Source organism: Setaria italica, chromosome II, assembly GCF_000263155.2.
Source record: "Setaria italica strain Yugu1 chromosome II, Setaria_italica_v2.0, whole genome shotgun sequence".
Classification (NCBI taxonomy): Eukaryota; Viridiplantae; Streptophyta; class Magnoliopsida; order Poales; family Poaceae; genus Setaria; species Setaria italica.
The window spans coordinates 6417598-6438096 of NC_028451.1; the positions used below are offsets into that span (position 1 = coordinate 6417598).

General features: G+C 44.1%; 1 protein-coding gene across 1 annotated transcript; it reads right to left on the reverse strand.

The window, feature by feature from the left end:
• Positions 1-2003: 2003 nt before the first annotated feature.
• LOC101782884 (disease resistance protein RPM1) lies at positions 2004-6352 on the reverse strand. The gene is made up of 2 exons (XM_004955715.3): positions 6045-6352; positions 2004-5245 (listed from the first exon to the last, which is right to left on the reverse strand). The coding sequence occupies exons 1-2, from the start codon at positions 6158-6160 to the stop codon at positions 2374-2376; spliced, it is 2988 nt and encodes a 995-aa protein (XP_004955772.1). The 5' UTR covers positions 6161-6352; the 3' UTR covers positions 2004-2373.
• Between the last annotated feature and the right edge of the window lie 14147 nt (positions 6353-20499).

The window sequence follows — 20499 nt, forward strand, 5'->3', positions numbered from 1 at the left end:
ATTGATTGCCTGCTGATCCGATCGCCTGGGAGAACCCTGCACAGCAGCAGAAAACGAAGGAACCTGATGGAGGGTATGATGAGCAGAGGAGGATGCACCGCCCGGCTGAGAAGTGTGATTTCCTGACTGAGTGGAGATAGGAGCATATAAAAGTGAAGTAACAATGTCAGCTTGAGTCTCATAGTTAACTCTGCTAACAGACCATTTTTTGTTGTTAAATCTGAAATCATTTCTTGCTCTCCAAAGGTACCACAGCCTGGTAAAAATTTGCTGCAAAAGATCATCTGAGAAATTATTTGTTAGAATTGTAGCTAAAGTATGTTGGAGACCATAAGGTTCAGGGGACAGCCGATCTGTTCTCAGAGGAGGATCTGCAGAGAACCAAACAGCTCTGGCAAAATCACACTAAAAAAAGAGATGGAAATCAGGTTCATCATGCCCACAGCATTTGCAAGTTTTGTCAATTCTAGAACTAAAGGTATCAGCTCTGGCAAAATCACACTAAAAAAGGAGATGGATCAAATTCATCATGCCCACAATATTTGCAAGTTTTGTCAATTCTAGAACTAAAGGTACGAGCTCTAAGACCTGTAGCAAGAGAGTGCCTGATCAACCTCCAAGAGAAAGCTTTGATGCGAGGTGGGATGATTTTGTGCTTCCAAGTTTTATCCAGAATGATTAAAAGGACAGAAGAGGTGCTACGAGGTCCCTGATTCAGGAGGGAGCGAACGGTTTGTGAAAAGAGGTATTTGTAAGCTTCTTTACTAGAGCAGATTCCCTGAACAGAAGGTTTCCAACAAAGAAGATCAGAATCAGAAGAAAGCACTTTGTCTGTCTGAAGAATGGAGGTAGCAGCTCTTTGTTGGAAGGTGGAGTTGAAAATATCCAGATTCCAAGAGGAGGTCTGAGAGCTCCAGAGATCAGAAACAATATTGGGTAACTGAGTAGGAACTGAAGGAATAATTAGCTGATCATGAATGTTTTCCAAATATTAGAGTTGCCACTGTGAATCTAGATAATAGATTGTTGATGCAAGTGATGTTTAACCTGAAGGATGGAGGACCAGAAGGCAGACCTAGGGCCATGCTTAGGTGATTTCCAAAAAGAAGAATTGTGAAAATATTTGGCTTTGAGAACAGATGTGAGAAAAGGATCTTTATTAGAGGCAACCAACCAAAGAGAGTGTAGCACCAAACTTTTGTTGACAGAATGTATATTTCTAATTCCCAGACCTCCAACAGCTTTAGGTTGGCAAATATCATCCCAAAATCTGAAGTGAAAAGGCTTAGAAGAATCCTCATCTTGAACCCCTTGCCACCAGAAGCGACGAAGTATGGAATTGATCTTCTCAGTGAAAGTTTTAGAAAAAATAATATTCTGCATTTACTAAATGGGAATGGAAGCTAACACAGAATTGATGTAAGTAATTCCACCTGCATGATTAAGCTTGTTTGGTTTGATCCCTGTCAATTTAGCCTTGAATTTGTGAAGGATGAAGCTGTAGGCTTGGGTTCTATCTTTGTAAGAGAAAACAATGGGATGACCAAGGTGAGACGAGCCTGGTGCCGCCGGAGTAGAATAATGGCAGCTGTGTTTGCTCTTCAGATTTCACGAAGGTAGCTGCAGCTAACTAATACCACGTGAGTACGTGACACGGCAATGCCCACAGAAGGATACAACAACAGCCACGGTAGTCTCGGCCAATAATAATCGTTGCACATTCTACGCGTGCTGTCAAGTTCTCGTGGGGTAGTAGCCGGCCTGAGATATCGGAATGCACGGTTGAGGTTGAGCCGTTGAGGGTGATGCAGAGCAAGTTCAGTACTGTTTGCACCTCTGTTTTAATGATCGGGACAGAGTTTCAGGTGCCAAACTTGATGCACGAAAACGAACACTGTCGTGTCAGAAGAAACGAATCGATTGGAAATCTCCAGCAGCATGTGTTTCAACACAATTCTAGGTGACATGTATACACCAACACTGCACTACTTTGCGATGATCTCTGACAAAGAACACACATAGATTCACAAATAAAATGTCTGTTGATTGTTTACACACAAGGCCGAGCACCACTGGCTGTACGCATATACAGACAGACAGAACAACAGTTGTGACTATAACAGACACGAGCATGCAAGCAGTGGAATAGAGTTAACAAGTCTTCTGGCCAGATTATTACACACAAACAGTAAGCAAGCACAGGATACAACGATACATTTGATGGAACAGTGAAAACGGCACGAGGTACCGCAATTCAATGTAGTGATGTTTCTGGATGAAGAATAACGTCCAGGCGATGTGCAGGAGTCAGGGCTGACCTGTTGTGGATTGTCAAGGATGACGAGGAGGATGGATGGCGTCATGGAATCCAGATCAAGACTGCGAGCTCTCCCCTTGTTCAGAAATGGACTCTGTAACTTCCACCGTCGCCTCAGACTCTTCAGTGATCGGAGGAAGACAGCGCTGAATTTGCAACACGGGGTGATTCATGTGTCTACCTGCTTCCTCTTTTAGCATATCTTGCTTCGCCAACATACCACCCTCAATATAGACCTCCTTGAGTTTTGGAAGGTTCTCGATACCATTGATTCCTGATGTCAACGGGTAATTCTTGATGTATATTGTTTCCATGTTAGGTGAGGTGCTCTGCTCAAACGTCACCTCCCTAGTCAGTGGCCACCTCCTAAAATGCTGTAGACGTAGGATCCTCAGCTTTGGGAATTCATCCCTGCAGAACACCAATTTCTCTGCATCGTACGCATCTTCAAAAAGTCGTAGTTGGATCAAGTTAGGCAATTGAGCCAAGGCCCCCAGTTCCTTGAACTTACAATACTTCAAGTCAATCTTCACCAAGCTCACACATTCACCAACCCAAGCAGGTACCTGCTGAAGGAGCCCCTTCAATTTGAGCCGCTCAAGACACGGGAGAGGGGATGTAAAAGAAACTAACATATCCAGCACCCCAGCTTCTCTAACATAATCTTTAGTACTCACATTAAGGGAACGGAGGGAGGATAATTTCGGTGCAGCCTCACCGAATGCCTTGCACTTTTTCTTGGAGGCCCCTCTCCCTCTCACAACTAACTTTCTCAGCTGAGTTAGTTCCCCTAACTCTTCAATTGTTCTTCTGCTTGTTCGCTTGATATCAACTTTCTCTAGTATTTGTAGCTGTTTTAATCTTCCCACTCCTTTGGGCAACTTAATGCCAGATGAATAAGACCAACAGCTAGACACGGCCCCATGAAGGTCAGCATTTGCATCATTACGAGTATCATGGTTAGCTAAACCCGTTAAAGATAAGGCATCACAAAACCAGTCTCCATAGTCGCTTCTTCTAAAATATACACCTGCTCTATCATCATTTTGTATCCTGCTGCATCGGAGACTATGAAGATTATGAAGTTTTGTGATTTCTGTTGGTAGGGTCGAAACAGCTGATTTCCGTATATCTAGAGTCAGCAAGCTTTGCAGGTTTCCTATGGACCTGGGAAGTGCATAGATATGTGAATACCAACATGGAAAATGCAAGTACTTCAAGTGTAGCAGCATTGAAATGTTTCTGATGTCTTGTTGCTCTGTAATGAATTCACCATTTTTAAGATCCAGAACCCTCAACATCTTGAATTCATATGAACAAAGTGAGGCTATTGGCTGCAAAGGTTTACTGAACATAGTTAAGGATCGAACACGGCTGAAATCCATGGCACTGTTCAATTTCCATTTAGTAAAGCATGATATATGTCGGATGCTTTCTGTTGATGTACTAGTGGCACTTGTATGCTCTTCAACTAAGAAAACATGATTCTCCTGGCTAGAGATTGACACAGCAATATCATGCACGATATCATGAATTCTGCAGGTCTTCACATTCCCAAGAACATCCAGCTTGGATGGTTGGATCATGCTTCGACTGATGAGTTCATAGAAGTAACTTTCAGCTACTTCTTCGAGTGTTCTACTAGTAGCATTTGTCACGAACCCTTCAGCTACCCACCTATTCACCAGGTGTTTCCGTTCAATCTCAAAATCTTCTGGAAAGAGGCTGAGATGCAGAAAGCAAGGCTTGAGATGAGAAGGCAAATGGTTGTAACTTACATGAACCACTTGCCTTAGTGCTTCAAGGCTTGGATTGGTTGCAAGCTCTGAAGGGAGTTGATTGTACAGATTTTCCCACTCTTTCGTATCCTTATTGGCTAGTAGGCCTCCTATTGTCACTATGGCAAGCGGCAGTCCTCCACATTTGTTAAGTATCTTCCCAACAATTTCCTTTGTGCGATCATCATTCTCCAAGTCATCTGGTCTTTTATTTGTCTTTTTCAGAAACAAGCTTCTAGCATCTTTTCCCTCAAGGATTTCAGGTTGGTGTATGTGTGATGGGGGACTACAATGCTCGGCTAACTTATGATTTCGTGTAGTCACTACTACACAACTGTCATCCTTACTGTGTTCTGGAAAACTAAGATATATGCAATTCCAAGCTTCAATGGTCCAAACATCATCTAGAACAACAAGGTACCTTCTCTCCTTCAGTCTTGTACGCAGGTGATCAGTGAGATGTCGTACTCCCAGTACCTGCCCTTGATGTTCTTCTAAGAATTCTTTCAATGAGTAAGCCCCAAAGAGTTGCTTGATCATCTCCTTAAGTAGCTCTTTTGGGTCAAATGATTGTGAGACTGCTATCCAAGCACGGGTGTCAAACATGTCACCAAGTTCCTTGCTATCATAAACCTTCTTGGTAAGAGTTGTCTTGCCAAGGCCGCCCATACCAACAATAGATATCACTCTTGGGCCAGATTTGCTTGCTTCCAGCTTCTCGAGCACCTTTGGTTTGGTTATCAATTTCGTTAGTTTCTCCTTTTGCTTGTCCAAACCAATTATCTGGGTTTCCTCAACATATAGGGCCGCGAGATTCTGAGTGAGCCCCATATCAACTCTGAAATCACTGGAGGTGGATGGTGTGAGCTTGATCGCATTGTACCTCAGGTTCCTTTGGCTCACCTCCTGGACTCTTTGTTTGAGAATCCGTATCTGGACAGCAATCCTGTGACGTGCTCGCAAGCTGAGAAGTTGCTGCACAAGGTTCTTGTGCTTGATGAAAACCATGAACTCTTCAAGGCAGTCTTCAATGTCATATGCCAAGTCACGGATCAGCTCCAAATAAGCCTTCAGCACCCCAGTGGTCTCGCGCGCCCCGTCAGCAGCCCTGAGGAAGGCTTGCATCATCTTTAGCTCATCGCTGATGAACCTGACAAGTGACAACCAAACACGATGAATAAATATGCTTCCCATGCATTTTCAATATACTTTCTTCTGTTCTAATATATCTGACAACAAGACCAAGATACAAGGTCGATCAATACGTTTTCAAGGTTCTGAAAAATATGCTGGCAATTCCAAAGAGTATTCCTATGTTTGAACATAAAACAAAAGGTCCTAGCATATAAGTACATGTAAACCACGAGTTCACTAGTATAGCCGTAGCGCCAAGGCCACACTTAAATAAAATTTTGGATTAAAAGAATACAATAGATATTTCAATATAGTGTATGCCAAAAGTTTCTATAAAGCCCAATACAGGTGTTTAAATTTTCTCTAAAATATATAAAACCTTCATTTTTCACATGTCGCTATATTTCAAATTTGATAAATTTTACTCTGGTTGATAACATAGACATCGATTTACAAATACAAAGACGACAGTATATATACTTCAATCACTATGGAATTGCAAAGCAACTCAAAATTAGATAAAAAAACTGCTCACACCAAACAAGGAACTTGAAAACGCCTAGAAACAACATGGTAAGCACTTCATTCCTTTCAAATGTAAGCACAATTTAACTTGGAGAGGTCTAAAATTTTGCTAACAATTTCTCTTACATTTTCTTTGACGATAAGGCTATCGTAATAGGAATGTACTTTCAAACAATATTCCAGTTGTAGTGCTTTTAATTTATCCCAAAATATAGAAATTTATGAGATAAATGTTGGTTGAAGATTATGAATTTTGAACAAGTACGTCTGAACAAGGGTAAATCAAGTACCAGATATCATCCTGCACCCCAAGCAGCAGGCCCATTTCCTCTCTTGCAGCTGAGGAGGCGACGCTGAGCGCGCTGCCCACCAGTGTGGTGGCCATGCCCAGCGCCGTCCCCGCCATGGTGCCACCCTCCCTGCTGCTTCTTCACTACTTTCTTCTCCTTATCTGTATGTGACATACGCCTAACGAGGTGATCGATGCAATCACGCAGCAGTGCAAAACTGCAAATGTATGTGGTTACTGATAGGTAGGCTGGAAAAAATAATATGCTCCCCTCTCCTTTGGCCTTTGCTTTCCCTTGAACCAAAGCGAGCGCCAGCTTCCTTCTTTGGCGTCGCAAGGCATTATGATTCTCGTGAAGCTTAGACATGTCTCAATGCCTGAAAGACGAAAAGTCTGGACATTGCTACGCAGCTCAAGCTAAGCATTGATTCTTCCTGGCTGGTCACAAGGCAACCTTGGATTCTGTCTTTCTGCTATTGGGCTATCCATATGCTGCCCTTCCCGAGCAATTTTTGTCTATAAATTTGGTCTCTCAGAATAAGGATGGTCCTTTATGGCTGAATAAAGAAAAAAATTTATCAGTATTTGTACTGTGCAATCCTTGTACTTGTTACTTTTTAGACCCTATTTGGATGATTACTAATGTGATTATTTGTAAGAAATCAGGACAAATAATATTTTTTCTCTGAAATCTCAGAGGATAGCATAAAACTGGAGCTCGAACTGCGTACCAGAGCTCAAAGTAGACTCGAGAAGAATAAGGTTCGATCTTAGAAGTAAAGAAATTTGATATCAGAGTTCAAAGATTCAGAATGTGTAACACCCTAGAACATCAGCAACATTCTGAAGCGTTACCACACTACACTAAAACTATTACAGGTACACACATAGGAAACAGCAACAAAGATAAAAGAACAGGGCATGCGGAAGCAACTTAAATCATCTAGATAAACATCTTACAAACTAGATCAAAAGAGATTATAAGCTCAGCAAAGACTTCACAAACAAACATTTTTATTACAACACATGTGTCCAAAGTATATATATGAAGAGGTATGTGCACATATGCTGCTACTCCCATCCATCCAAGTACCCTCCAAACTTAAGAACCTGCAAAGGGGAAAAAGAGTACGAGGTTTATGGAAAATCTCAGCAAGCAAACCAAGTCATTTAAACCAAAATATATTAAGCAACAATTTAAGAATTATGATTATAAAAGAAGCACCACATAACTTCGAGTAGTAAGATAAATAAATACTTCACAACAATACTTCATAATGAATATGCAAATGGTGCAATGCAATGCATGACTTCACTTCTACCCACACATCCCCAAGGAAGGAGGTGAGGGCCGCAACCACATTGCTATATCTCAATATACGTTGCTGTATCAGTACTTACCATACCAATCCGGCTACGGTTTATTCATATGCATAAACAACATGGATTGCAAATGCAAGATTGAAATGCATGAACTTCATATACTTCAAATTCATATCTTCAAAAGTAAAGCCTCAAGTGGAACAATATATAAAGCCATTTCAGATTTATCTTGGTAGTGTGAGGTACTGAAACTAAATGGAGGCAATTCAAACAACAGAGTTAAAGCATGTAGACCACATCGCTATGTTTGCTTGCCTTCGCTAAAGACTACGAACGTGAGCTAAGCACGATCCGAAGGTGCACCACCTGTTCAGAAACATAACTTAGCATCAACAGAAACACACAAGCATAAACAAACATAATTCAAAGCGTTCCTACACCATTCTCACAAAAGCACACGCAAATCTAGACATGATAGCAGCACCGTTGCTTCTCTTTTTTTTTCTTTTAATCCTGATGGCTAAAAATTCCCATCTTGTGGCATTTGAAAGATAAATTTAGAAATTACAACTTTCTAGAGATCCATAAATAGAGGAAAAATCATGAACATACTCTAATCTTGAGAGGAACCTCAAACTGAAAATCTGATAGCAACTACATAACAATCCTAGTAAAAATAGGTATATCTAGAGCTACAAACTTCATATGAAGATGCACTTAACCAATCTAAAAACCTTATGAAATTTTCTACAACTTCTCCAACTACCAAAAAGTCCAATTCAATCTTTAGGTTTGCCTAACCTTCAAGACGCGCGGTTACTCTAGCATTCAAGCGTGAAACATTGCAGCATTGATAAGTTCATGACTGGAACTCCAAACGAGCTATATGAGTGATCAAACGGAATGGATTTGACAAGCTCTACGCAACTATGGTCTCCGTTCATCCATCCGAGTGACGGATCCAAAAGTCAACCTTTAGCCCTTAACCTTACGTATTCCAACATACAAAGCATATTTTATCCTTTGCGCATTCTAGGTGTTACACAATGTGAGCGGGATGGTGCACTCAGCTCAAGATGCGGCATCATTTTCGAACCGTATCACGACCTTACCCATGGGACACATCGCAACCGGGATAGCTATCTATCGCCTGTGGGTGAGAGGGGCGTGGATTGGTCCTGTTAGGCCTTTTCGACCTGGTGCACGACGGTTTCTCATTTTCCTTTTCTTTTTTTACATTTTCTTTCATTCATTTTATTCTTTTATTCCTGTTTTGTTTGTTTTTTCTTTTTGGTTATTGCTTTCTTTATTTTTTTCCTTTTTCTTTTTGCTTTTTATATATTTATATACTTATTAGTTGACATGCATATATTTTTCATTCACGAGGTGGTTATAATTGTTCCAATAACTTTTCTACATACATTTGTTCCTTTCTTTTGTTTTATCATTTTTCCTAATTTTATTTCTTTTTTGTTTTGTCACACCCGATTTTAAAAACAAAACCGAGTGCATTAAATACATGTGCGCCAGGATCAAGTTACACACATGTACGACATAAGCGAATATCAAAGAGTGTGCCATAACGAAATAAAGAGAGTATTAACCATTATTACATGACCAAAAGTCTCAATAAAACATAAGCCTAAATTATTATGCAGCGGACTCCGAAGACGACGACGACACCACAGGCAGCTGACTGAAGAACCGTACGCCTAGAACTCCTCAAAGTCGTCAGAGTACTCCACCGGATTATCTTGGTCTGAACAGCGGTTTTGCAAGGGTGAGTACACTTATGGTTGGTACTCAACAAGTCATGTTGAATAGTGTAGTGTACGGCCAATCAAGGTATGGTTAAGTTTTAATTAGCATAAGCTTTTAATTAAGTTGGTCAAGTTTTATTAGCAACTAACTAAGTGTAAGTTCATACCACTCGAAATTAAACAAGAGCATAAATAAAGTAAACAACATATGCATAAAATGACAACAATTTAAGTCCATCTTCCGATAGTTTTATCATGTGAGGGTCCAGGCCGTTCTTAACCGTGAGCACGGCTGATCGATCAGTTTTACACTCTGCAGAGGTGGCACATCTTTACCCACATGTCGCGTAAAAGTTCAAAAGAAGTTTAACCCAACCATGCTGTGCCGGCCAAGCACAATACCACACTTCCGAGGTGTGATTGCATAGGGACGCTATGAGGCCTTTATAAAGATTCCCTAATAAGAAGTGGTCCACTTAGGTTTCATGATCAGCACAGTATATAGCAGTCCCCTAGTGGTATAGTGTCTTAGCAAAGCCCACTTCCCAAGAGAGGGAGTGCTATATGCCAACTACTATCTCCCCCTCTTGCCCTTTCAGTAAGACCGCTTCAAACTAGAGTTTCTAATTATTCAGCCAAGACCAGAGCCATTTAGTCTTGTGGTATCACTGTTTTCCTGGGTGGTTCTCCATGTTCCGATTAAACACTTGTGATCTTGAATTAATGAAAGGTATAACAGAAGTAAAGCAAGATTAGACATTGAGTTCAGTTAAACCACCCTATACCAAGTAAGCACTATGCATGAGCTACCCAACATAAAGGTAAACCCGGTTGGTCAAGGCAAAGGTAAATTCAATCTAGGCGAACCTTAATTGGGACCCTTCAATTTAATCTTAACATGTGCATAGCATAGTTGTTGAGTACAAGAAAGTAAAGGTGTATAGGACTGAAAAGTAGTGATCAAGGACACGACTTGCCTTCTTGGCCTTGCTCCTGTTGTTCATACTCCTCGAAGGCTTGATCTTCAAATCCCTCGAACTGTTGAACGTCTACACGCGTCACACGAGCACATACAAGCAAACATGGGCATAAAGTAAGAAAACAGTACATCAAACATAATTAAACAGAGAAAACAAGCTTGTAAAATTGATCTACACTTTAAAACGAACACGTGGATATAAAGAACGCGAAAAACGGAGTTAAGATGCAAAGATATGATTAAAACAAGATCCAGGGGCTTTTCTGCGAGAAAAATAAAACTTCTAGGGTCAAACTGCGAAAAACCAAGGACTTATACATAATTACACGTAGAAACTGAAGGTTCAACGTGCAAAAACACCAAAACGGACGGCAGGTTGATTTTAGAGAAACTCAGGGTTTAAACCGAAAGAAAATAGGACCAAAACACAAATACTTTTGAACTATATTGGACTGCGGGTTGATTCGCGGAAAAGGCGAGGGCTTAAGTGCAAAAGGGCAGCGGCGCGGCGCGGTTGACCGGTACGCGACTTGGTTGACTCGTTGCGGGCCGTCGGATCTGGATCCAACGGTTGCGCTCGTCGGCGGTAGCGCGGCGGTGGCGGAAAAGGCGGCAGGCGGCAGCGAGCGACGGCGAGCGGTGGCGGGGTCGCCGGAGTTGGCCAAAACAGCGCTCCGGGGCTCGGTTTCGCGCGTGGATTGCATGGGAAGAAAGCGGGGGACACGGCGAACTCATTTAAGCCCTCGGGGTGAGCCAAAAGGCGGCGGGGATCACCTTACGGCGGCGGCTTGCGGTGGAGAGATGGCGGCGGCACTGGAGCTCGGGAAGCTAGGGTTTCGGGGTGCTGGCGCGGGTGCTCGAGGCCGGGGGTGCGGCGGCTTAAATAGGGGCGGATGGCGGCGGCTTGCGCGTCAAGGGATAGGGGCGAGGGCCATTCAAATCGGCCGGGGAGGCAGCTCCCAGGCGGAGATTTCGCGCGGCTGTTGCGGGCGGAGCGGAGTCCCAGCCGGAGGTGGGAGATGACGGTGGGGCCCACCTGTCGGTGGCCGCAAAGCGGGGATGGGCCGGCACGGTTGTCTGGGCCAGCGTGGCTTCGTGGGCCGTGGAGAAAAAGAAGACGGGCCGGCAAGGGAAAAGCGGAGCGGGGAGCTTCGCAGGCTGGCAGAAAAGATGGAGCAGGCCGGAGGAAAGGCGGAGCGGGCCGCGAAAGAAAAGAAAGAAAGGGGAGAAGAAGGATGCGGCCCAAGAGAAGGAGAAAGAAAAAGAAAAAGAAAAGGAGAAAAGGAAAAGGTTTTGAAAAATTGGAAATTAAATTTGAGATTCAAATTTGATTCAAACACAAGCAAACAAAATAAATGCACCAGCATGCAATGCACAAATAACTCCTATGATGAATTAATTTAATTTAGATAAAAATGAAATTAAATGCCTAGAAATTTAAATGACATCCTAATTGAGCAAATTTTAGTGAATTTAATTTCTTAAAAAAATTTGGGTGTTACATGTTTATAATTATTTATTCTAATAAGTATATAAACAATTATTTGGTCACAATAGCTGAAATTAATTGTTTCGTATTAAAAAATAATTTTTAAAATTATCTTCGAAACATAGTTAAGTGGGGGTCTTATTTCAAAGATCTTGTTGTAAGGATTTAATTTGAATATACGGTTTAAGATCTAGAATTTTTTTTTAAAAATAATTTGCATGTGGATAATGTCATCAATCTTTTATTTGCTTGCATGCCTTTTCTTCTCCCCGTGTAGTTGTCACCTGGTAAAACTAGACCTTGTAGGCCAAATAAGAGTAGGTAGGTGCATGCAGCTCCCGTCCAACATAAGCACAGCTGGTAGAAGGCGATAGATAGCAACTACTGTAACGTCAAGGTGAAATAACGGGCTCCGATTTTGGTGGAGGTTGCTGCGGCGTTCGGGTGGCGATCCTGGCTGTGGTGTGTAGGGGAAGGAGCAGGAGGGAGGACTGGAAGCCGGTGACAGGATGAGAAGCAAGTGGCGGAGGGCATAAATTTTTTTCAGACAAATTTTAAGCATAAGACTAAAAAAATGGGCTAAAATTTTACATGATTTTAGCTAGAAATTAGTAAACGTTGAATTGAATTAATGTGAAGGGGGCAGGGTGATGATCCATTACAAGAGGACCACACGAGCAAACCTGAACAACGATTGTTTTCTTTTACAGGTGACGAATAGGGCAAATCCGGAAAAAATTGAGTTATTGTGTCCCATCCAAGCAGCTACTTTTCTGTCCATGTGATTTTTTTGGTGGCATATTCCACTCCCTGGTTTTGAAACAGGGCTTCCAAATGTATAATCTTGGAAAAAGAAACTACGTTGAACACAATAGCAATATCGTCCTTAGTTATTTTTCTAACACACTACTTTCAACATTGACATGATATCTTTTATTTCTACACAAAACTCTTTCTATTTTCTTAGACATGATGCTACACTACTTTAATTATAATTCCTATGTCCCAAAATGTGTGTGTGTTGGGGGCTTTTATACACTCTACTTCGTATATGCTACAATAAAATCTGATCTATGTATATCTTTTTGAAGACTTCCATGAATGTGTCGGCCTATCATGTAAGATGAAACAGACCTGAATTCCTATTTTTAAGAATTCAAACCTAGGCACCTCGGCGATAGTCCTAGGAAGGCTATCACGTGCGAATCCCTGTCTCAGATGGTACACATCCATACCAATACAGAATATAGGGAGAAATAGAGTACAAACATCATCATAGATATCATGAGTACGAGTACCTCTCAGTGGCACATGCCGGTACAAGTCCATCAGGATTGAATCAAGAAAGGTAAAACATCTACGCAGTGGAAACATAAGCTATGGCGAACACCTTCTTCACAGGCGACTCAAGCAAAGCATGATCCCTAGTCCTCCCATCCGTCATTGTCGAAGTCGTAGTCGGGCTCCAACCTTGAAAAGCCAGCATCTACTCGAGAAGCAGGTAGGCCATGTCAACTCCCAAAAGCAGCAAAGACAAGGAAACGGGTGAATTATACTATATGGATGGGTAAAACCTATATATGGTTGTAGATGTTTATGCAGCAGCAAATCAAGGAAGCAAAGCACATTATCCCGAGGTCAACACCTCAACTACAATGAAGTCTGCACAAAACACCGGATCCTTCACCCAAGGATCCAACACCCAAACACACTAGGTGATGTGAGAGCTTCCTCCCCTCACATCTCAATGGCAAACGCCGACCTATCTCAAAAAGAGGGAAGGTAGAAGCACAAGAGAAGTCTAGTCAGAAGTAGCGGTAGTCAATAGCACTGTCCATATCCAATGGATATGGACTATAGCTATAGATTTATACACTCTACAGAGGTTGTACAACTGTACCCGTACAGATGGAGCTTGAACGGTAGCTACCTGTCGAAACCCCACCTAACAGCCAAAGCCCTAGTAAGTAGATAGCTCTCTCCTGTTTCCTCGAGTCTGGAACCGTCCTCAGCTGCAGGGCACGCTGTCACCAGTGAGGATCTCGAAGTTGTGAAACCTACCCATGCCAGGGTGCAGTCTGGTCAGAGCAGGCCAATGCCTCGAACTCCTTACACGATCCTGCAATCTGCCTACAGGCAGAGCACTATCCACTACTAGTCTCAGACCGAACCCCACCCATAACGTAAGCGAGCGGTAAGTACGAAAAGTAGCTGCTATGACTGGTGGTAAATTGACTTGGTTCTTAAGTGGCTGAGAGCGAGCACTCTACCAACAAGTATGTGCTGAAGCACCTGCAACGTACAAGTACGCCACCTGCTCTTCAGTAACAAACAAGGTACCCACCACAGGTACGGGGTATAGAGAGAGTCCAGAAAGTTCTCTCCTGGCAAGGCACTCCTCAGTACCAATCATGGCTTGCTCCTGCCAAGAACACATCAAGGAGTCACACTCACCCAAAACACATGCGAGAGTGTTCAAGGAATCCCATCCATAACTCAAAAGCATGCATATGGATATATGAGCGGTGGACTAGCTAGGGGTCTGTAGCTAATCCCCAAAGGTAGCTAAACAAGGAAAACATGATAAACAATTATCAAGGCATGGCTAAGACATTGGCTATGCAATCCATCATCATCAAGCAAGCAATACAAGTAAAGGGCTAGCAACTAAGCATGCATAGGATCTATATGGTTGGAAGTGACATGACACCTTGTCCGTAGTCAATTGGGTCCTCCTCGGTGTAGTCAAGGTCATCTAGGTCATAGCTCGGGTCTGAACAGAACAAGATACGACGAAACGTAAATTAAACGTCATTACATCAAGGCAAAAACTCCAAGAATGCCAAGTTTAGAAGATCCAGGGTCAACACATCCTCCATTCGTTGTTTTTCTTGCGAACGAGTATAGGGTTGGCTAACTAATCAGGATGAAAAACTTCTTTGATGAACCCTACTGCGAGTAGTTTGGCTAGCTCTTTTTTGATTGTGTCTCTTCTGTCTTGAGCAAACCTTCATAGGCGTTGTCTTTTCGAGGTAGCCTTGGGATTAACATTTAGTGAATGCTCAATCAGTTCCTTGGGCACACCGGGCATGTTAGCTAGATTCCAAGCAAAGATATCGTGGTTAGCCCGAAGAAAACTGATGAGCGCGGTTCCCTATTTGGGGTCTAACCCTGTTCCAATTAGAGCTATCTTGGATGGGTCACCAGTCTGGAGATCAACGGTTTTGAAGTCCTTCTCACTTGCTAGTTTGAATTTTGTTGATCCCGTCTTGTTTTCTGGGATTTCGAGTTCTGTGGGATTAAGTTTCTTTGAAGCCGAGAAAACTTGTTGCATGGGGCTAGGTGCTTGAGAGGTTGCTACGATTTCCACAGCTTCGGTGTCGCATTCGTATGATCGCCTTAGGTCTCCACGTAGAGTTAATTCTCCCTTGGGTCCTGGCATCTTGAGTACCAAGTAGACGTAATGTGGTATGGCCATAAACTTAGCCAAGGCTGGTCTCCTGAGTATGGCATGGTAAGAGGTTTCGAAGTCGGCGACTTCGAATCTGATGTACTCGGTTCGGTAACGTTCTTTAGTGCCGAAAGTTACTAGTAGGACAACTTGGCCTAGTGGTAAGGCTGCATTTCCTGGGACAATCCCGTAAAACAATAAGTCCATTGGAGTGAGCATGTCTGTGATGTCAAGGCACATTTTTCTTAATGTTTTGGCGAAGATGACGTTGAGCCTGCTTCTGCCGTCAATAAGTACTTTGGTCAATCTTGAGCCTGCAACAACAGGGTCAAGTACCAAAGGGAATCGGCCTGGTTCTGAGAAGCTTGTCCATTGATCCTTTCTGCTGAAGGTTATGGGTACCTCAAACCATTTGAGTGGTGTGGGAGTTGCTAGCTCGATGGCCATAATTTCTCTGAGTACTAGCTTGTTGGATTGTTTGGATGCGGTACCCAGGATTTCGCCAAAAATGGCATTGACTGTCTCGGAGGCGGTCTGGAAATCTCCCTCGCCTTCTTCATCTTTATCAATTTTGCCTTTGCCCTTATCCTTTTTCTGACTGTATTCTTCGGGAGGTGATGGTGCGGGTAGATCTTGCATTACTCAGCGCATGTTGTAGCAATCTATCGCTGAATGTTTGCTGTTTGGGTGCCAAGGGCATTGTTTCTTGAGTAACTCAGTGAAGGTGGGTCCCTCATCACGTTTGCGAGATCCTTTCTTCCTTGAGTTGGTCATAGTAGCAACAGTGTTGTCGGGTTTGCGTTTGCGGTTGGGATTACCCGAGTAGTTGTTTCGAGTATTAGTATTTTGGTTCCTGTCTTGTTCATGACTGTTGTTGTTGTTGTTGTCGTGCCCATGGTTGCGATGGGAGCCGAATCGCTCACGCTCTTTATCTTCTTTGTCTGCCCATTGTTGTACCATGACTTTGAGATCTTTGACGGAGACTGGTCGTCGTCTGCCAAAGTCTTGGTATGTTCGACGATCGTAGAGGCTATTTTGAAAGCACTCGATGACGTCTATTTCTGAGATGTCGACTATTGTAGCCTTCTTTTCGAAAAATCAGCGCAGGTAGTCGCAGAGTGTCTCACCTTCTTTTTGTTTAACTTGACTTAGATCGATTTTATTGCCTGGTGGGGACATGAAGCCCGCGTAGTTATTGGTAAAAGCTTTTGTCAAATCTTACCAAGAGTCAATGGTTCTAGGCTTGAGTGACTCAAGCCATGTTAATGGAGCGGGTTCCATGCATATTGGAAAATAGATGACTTTTGTGTCGCCATTGCCTCCGGCTGCCTGAACTGCCAGTGAATAGCATCGGAGCCATTGAACTAGGTCCTACTTGCCGTTGTACTTGGTGATGCCTGTTGGCTTGAATTTCTCGGGTAGCGTAGTCCTCATTACCTGCGTGGTGAAAGCAGGAAAATGGTTATAGTTGTCAACTTCGCGTTCGCGTTCGTGACGACTGTTGATTACTTCCCTTAGATCACTGAAAATTGACACTTCGTGATCCTTTCCGCAATGGCGAGGCTTTTTGCAGAGTTGGTGCAGCTGGCATCTCCAGCGTCCTTATTTCGTCTTGGAGCCTCGCGTTCATTTTGTCCCTGGCTATGTTGCTTTAGTTGGTTGACTACCTCGTTGCTTTTTCTTTGAGCCTCACGATGGCCAGCGTGGACCGTGACATCTCTGCTACCGTCTTGATGGGCCGAGTTGTGAGAGATAGATGGGATTAGGGATTCTTTATCGAGTAGTTTGTAAACTTGCTCTGCGAGTTGCGCGATTAATCCATTTCCTTACTGTGCGAGTTGAGCTGTTAATTCATTGTCTCTGTCATGAGGTATGAGAGTTGATATGAGAGTGATTGCGGAAATTGTTGCGAGTGGAGTGTTGTGTTCTTAGGCTTGCACTGCATCGAATGCTCTTTTGAGGTTCATGATGGGGATGTTTGTAGCTAGTAGTCATCGACGTTCAGCCTGAGTAACATTGCGTGCCCTTCTTTGGTTTCTCTGTTCAGAAGTTTCATCTTGCGGGGCGTTAGCTGATGACTCATCTTCTGAAACGTTGTCGAGTTGTGCTATCCATCGAGGAGTTCTCTGTTGGCTAGTACCCACGTCATTGTTTTGTGTGATGACAAAAATTTCTCTGTCTGAGTAGTAGCTTCCAGAGCTTGGTGTTGCAATCTCTGTAGTGCTTTCTTCGCGGTTTGAAGTGAGTGGGACGCCTTCTTGATACGGGAGGTTGTCTATGTGAGCGACAAGGCGCGACTCGTAGTCATGGGTGAGAAAGGATGGCTTCATCCCCAACCAATAAACGAATCTGCCTTGTGGGGTTGAAGTAACTACCAAACCTTGAGCTGGGTCTGATAATGGAATTTCTTGGACATAGTCCGAGTCATAGTCGCAATCGTTAACTGTTCTGAGTTTGGGTCGGGTTCGAGTGAGGAAACCTTGGTGGACCTCGGCTGAGTTGCGGAGTCCGTACGGGAATCATCTTCAAGTTGAAGTTGACTTGCGGGGTAACTTGGTCTTCAGTTTGTGCGGACTAGTCCGAGTTGAGGTCGAGTCCGAGCCGTAGTCAAACTCGTTGTTGTTGACGTTGGAAGCTTGGTTTTTCTTGGCGAAATCTTCCATTTCTTGCTGAAAAAAGCTTTTGTTGAGATGTTCCTTCTCCTGGATGCCAATGATGCAGCGTTGAAACGATCCAGTGCCATCGGTGATGCAAAGCCAGGATCCAAAAATAAAGGTTGTGCCTGCCTTAAAGGTGAAAACAGGCTTGACAATGACTGATGCCATCGATCTCGCGTGGAGAAACTCGGCGATTGCCCCTACCTAGCACGCCAGCTGTCGGTGTTTTAGACCGGCAACCCGCCTAGGGGGTACCCTAGGTGATCTTTTGTACGGTGGGTGTCGTTGAGAATCAAGGAGTCGATGGTGACGCAAGGAACATGATTTAAACAGGTTCGAGCCGCTAGATCGCATAATACCCTACGTCCTGTGTGTTGATTGTATTGAACTTCTTAGCTCTTGTTTTGAGGGGGGATCCCTGCCCACCCTTATATAGTCGGGGGAGCAGGGTTGCAGGGTGGAGTCCTAGTCGGACATGGTTACAGAATTCTACTCCTAGTCGGTAGAGTAGTTTCCTTGTCTATTCCGACTAGTCTTCAGGGGTCTGTGGAGGCTATGTCACCCTACGGTGTAGCCTTCCATATCCTGATCTCGTCCGAGTACGTCCCTGAGTGGGTCGTACAAGGCGTACTCGTGGGCCTGGGGATGTATGCCCGACACAAATAACACCAAACTAGCTACAAATAACACAAGCTCGATTTTACGAATTTAATGCAACTAGTTTCATATTTTTCAGAGTTAAAATAAATTAGTTATGATTTTTTAAAGATCATAGGATTATTTAATTAATTTTAGAAAACATTTATTAAAGGGGTGACACGTGTCAGCACAGGATTGTTCCACGTGGTAGCCTGAGGGGGCGCCATGTGTCATGCTGACAAGAGCGCGGGTGGTGCGGCACGTCGCAGACGAGAGGCGCACGGGCGAGCGCGAGTGCACAGGCACGGGGCTTCCTTGGCCGCAGCTTAGCCGCAGCAGCGCGCGGATCACCAGTGATCTGGGTCCGCGGTGGCCGGCGACAAGGCGCTGCAACGGCCGGCGGCAAGGTGCTACGGCGGCGCGGTCTAAGCTACTCTACTGGGGCAGAGCAAGGGAGAGGGAAGAGAGCAGCTCACGGCGGCTTGGCGAAGGTGCGGCGTGATGGCGAGTGGCGGCGGCGACGTCTTCGGGCGGTGATGCTCCTGCGGACAGCTCCAGCTTCTCCCCCACGAATAGCCTCCTCCTCTTCCCTTCTTCTTCTCCTCCTCCCCTTCCTTCTCCTTCTCCCCTTCCCATTTCTTCCTTTCCTCCCCACGGCCCTCTTCTCCCTCATGCAGTGGATGGCAGTGCCCCAAGGGCTAGAGAGATGGCTCGGCCGGAGATGGAGTGGGTGGCCTTTTATAGGGGCGGAGAGGTGGTGCGGGGGCAAAGGCGAAAACGGCCATCCATCCTCGGCGAGCGTGCAAGGGGGCGGCGTGGCGCCTATCCAACGGCCCGAGCCTAGGGTTAGGGCGCGGCGGCGCATGGGTTCTGGGTGCACGGAGGGCATTTCACCCCATGTAAGCCTCCGGAAGGGGGACACAGGGGCGCCCTAGGGCGGCGGTGCACGCTAGGGCGGCACAACGCGCACCCGTGACCACGCACGCACAATGTGCGTGCGATACGGTGGGAGGTAGGAGAAGGCACTATAGGGCACGAGTGGCTGACTGGTGGGTCTGGTGTGGCAGCGGGTGAAGGAGGGAGCGAGTGGGCGAGCGTGCGCAGGTGAAGGTGAGCGGCGTGTGCAGCCTTAGGCCGACAGCGGCTTGGCGGGCCGAGTGAGGGGATCGGGCGAGTTGGGCCAGCAGGGTGCTGCGCGACCGATCTAGGCCGGGCGGTAGTGGACCGATGGGTTAGGAGGTTAGATTAGGTTTTTGTTTTTATTTGAATTAGGTTTAGGTTTTAAATTTAGTTTGAATTTTGAATTGAATTCAAAATTCAAAGCTCACTCAATCAAGAACTCCAAATAAAATTTGAGAAGAACAAAATCATTCCACACATATTTTTGAATTGGAATTTAAGATGAGAGAGAGATTATCTACCTTTTCAAATGAGCACACAATTCAAACAAAAAGTATTGAATTTTTGCAAATTTTCACTCTTACAAATTTTACAAATTTTGGAATATTACATAAAATGGGGGTGCTACATTTGGGTTCAAGCTCGGGCGGTTGCAGTGCTTGATGACCCTTCCTATCACTAAGCCAGGACGCAGTTCAAATACTTGTGTATAAGAATACCATAATCTAAAGTTGTAGATTAAGTTATGTTTGTATGATGACAATGATTTTATAGAAAAAATATGCAGTAGCAAATGAAAACAAGTCATCAACGCAAAGTCTCTGGTGCATTGTCATCCCCCCCCCAAAAAAAAACTATAGCTTACGCGCTTGTATGTAGTTGAAAACGACCTAAAATAGCACAAACAGCATAAAACCAAAGATAGCACCTACGAGACGTCCATCCAGGAAACATTACAAGAAATCTTCCTAATAGTGACGAACCAAAAAGTGTAATAAACACGTTTTTTCATCATAAACCGTGATTTATGAAGCGGGAGTGACGAAAACACTTCATCACTAGTCGAACGTCATAAACCGCGACTAGTGACGTTCCTTATTTCAGTGCGTCACTAAGATAATGAAGAATGAAAATTCGTCCCACATGTCATCATAAAACTATTTCGGAGGTTGCGCCATGTTGGACAAGAATCCAATGTGGCTCCAATGTGGTAGGGGTGTTATGACGATTTTGGTTTGTCACAAATTGAAGCCTGATC

What these genes read in the sequence shown, in the direction of transcription:
- LOC101782884 (XM_004955715.3), bottom strand. Translation starts at nt 6,160, where the DNA reads ATGGCGGGGACGGCGCTGGGCATGGCCACCACACTGGTGGGCAGCGCG. An exon ending in GGGGTGCAGGATGATATCTG is followed by an intron (nt 5,246 to 6,044) that starts GTACTTGATTTA and finishes GTCACTTGTCAG; the next exon opens with GTTCATCAGCGATGAGCTAA.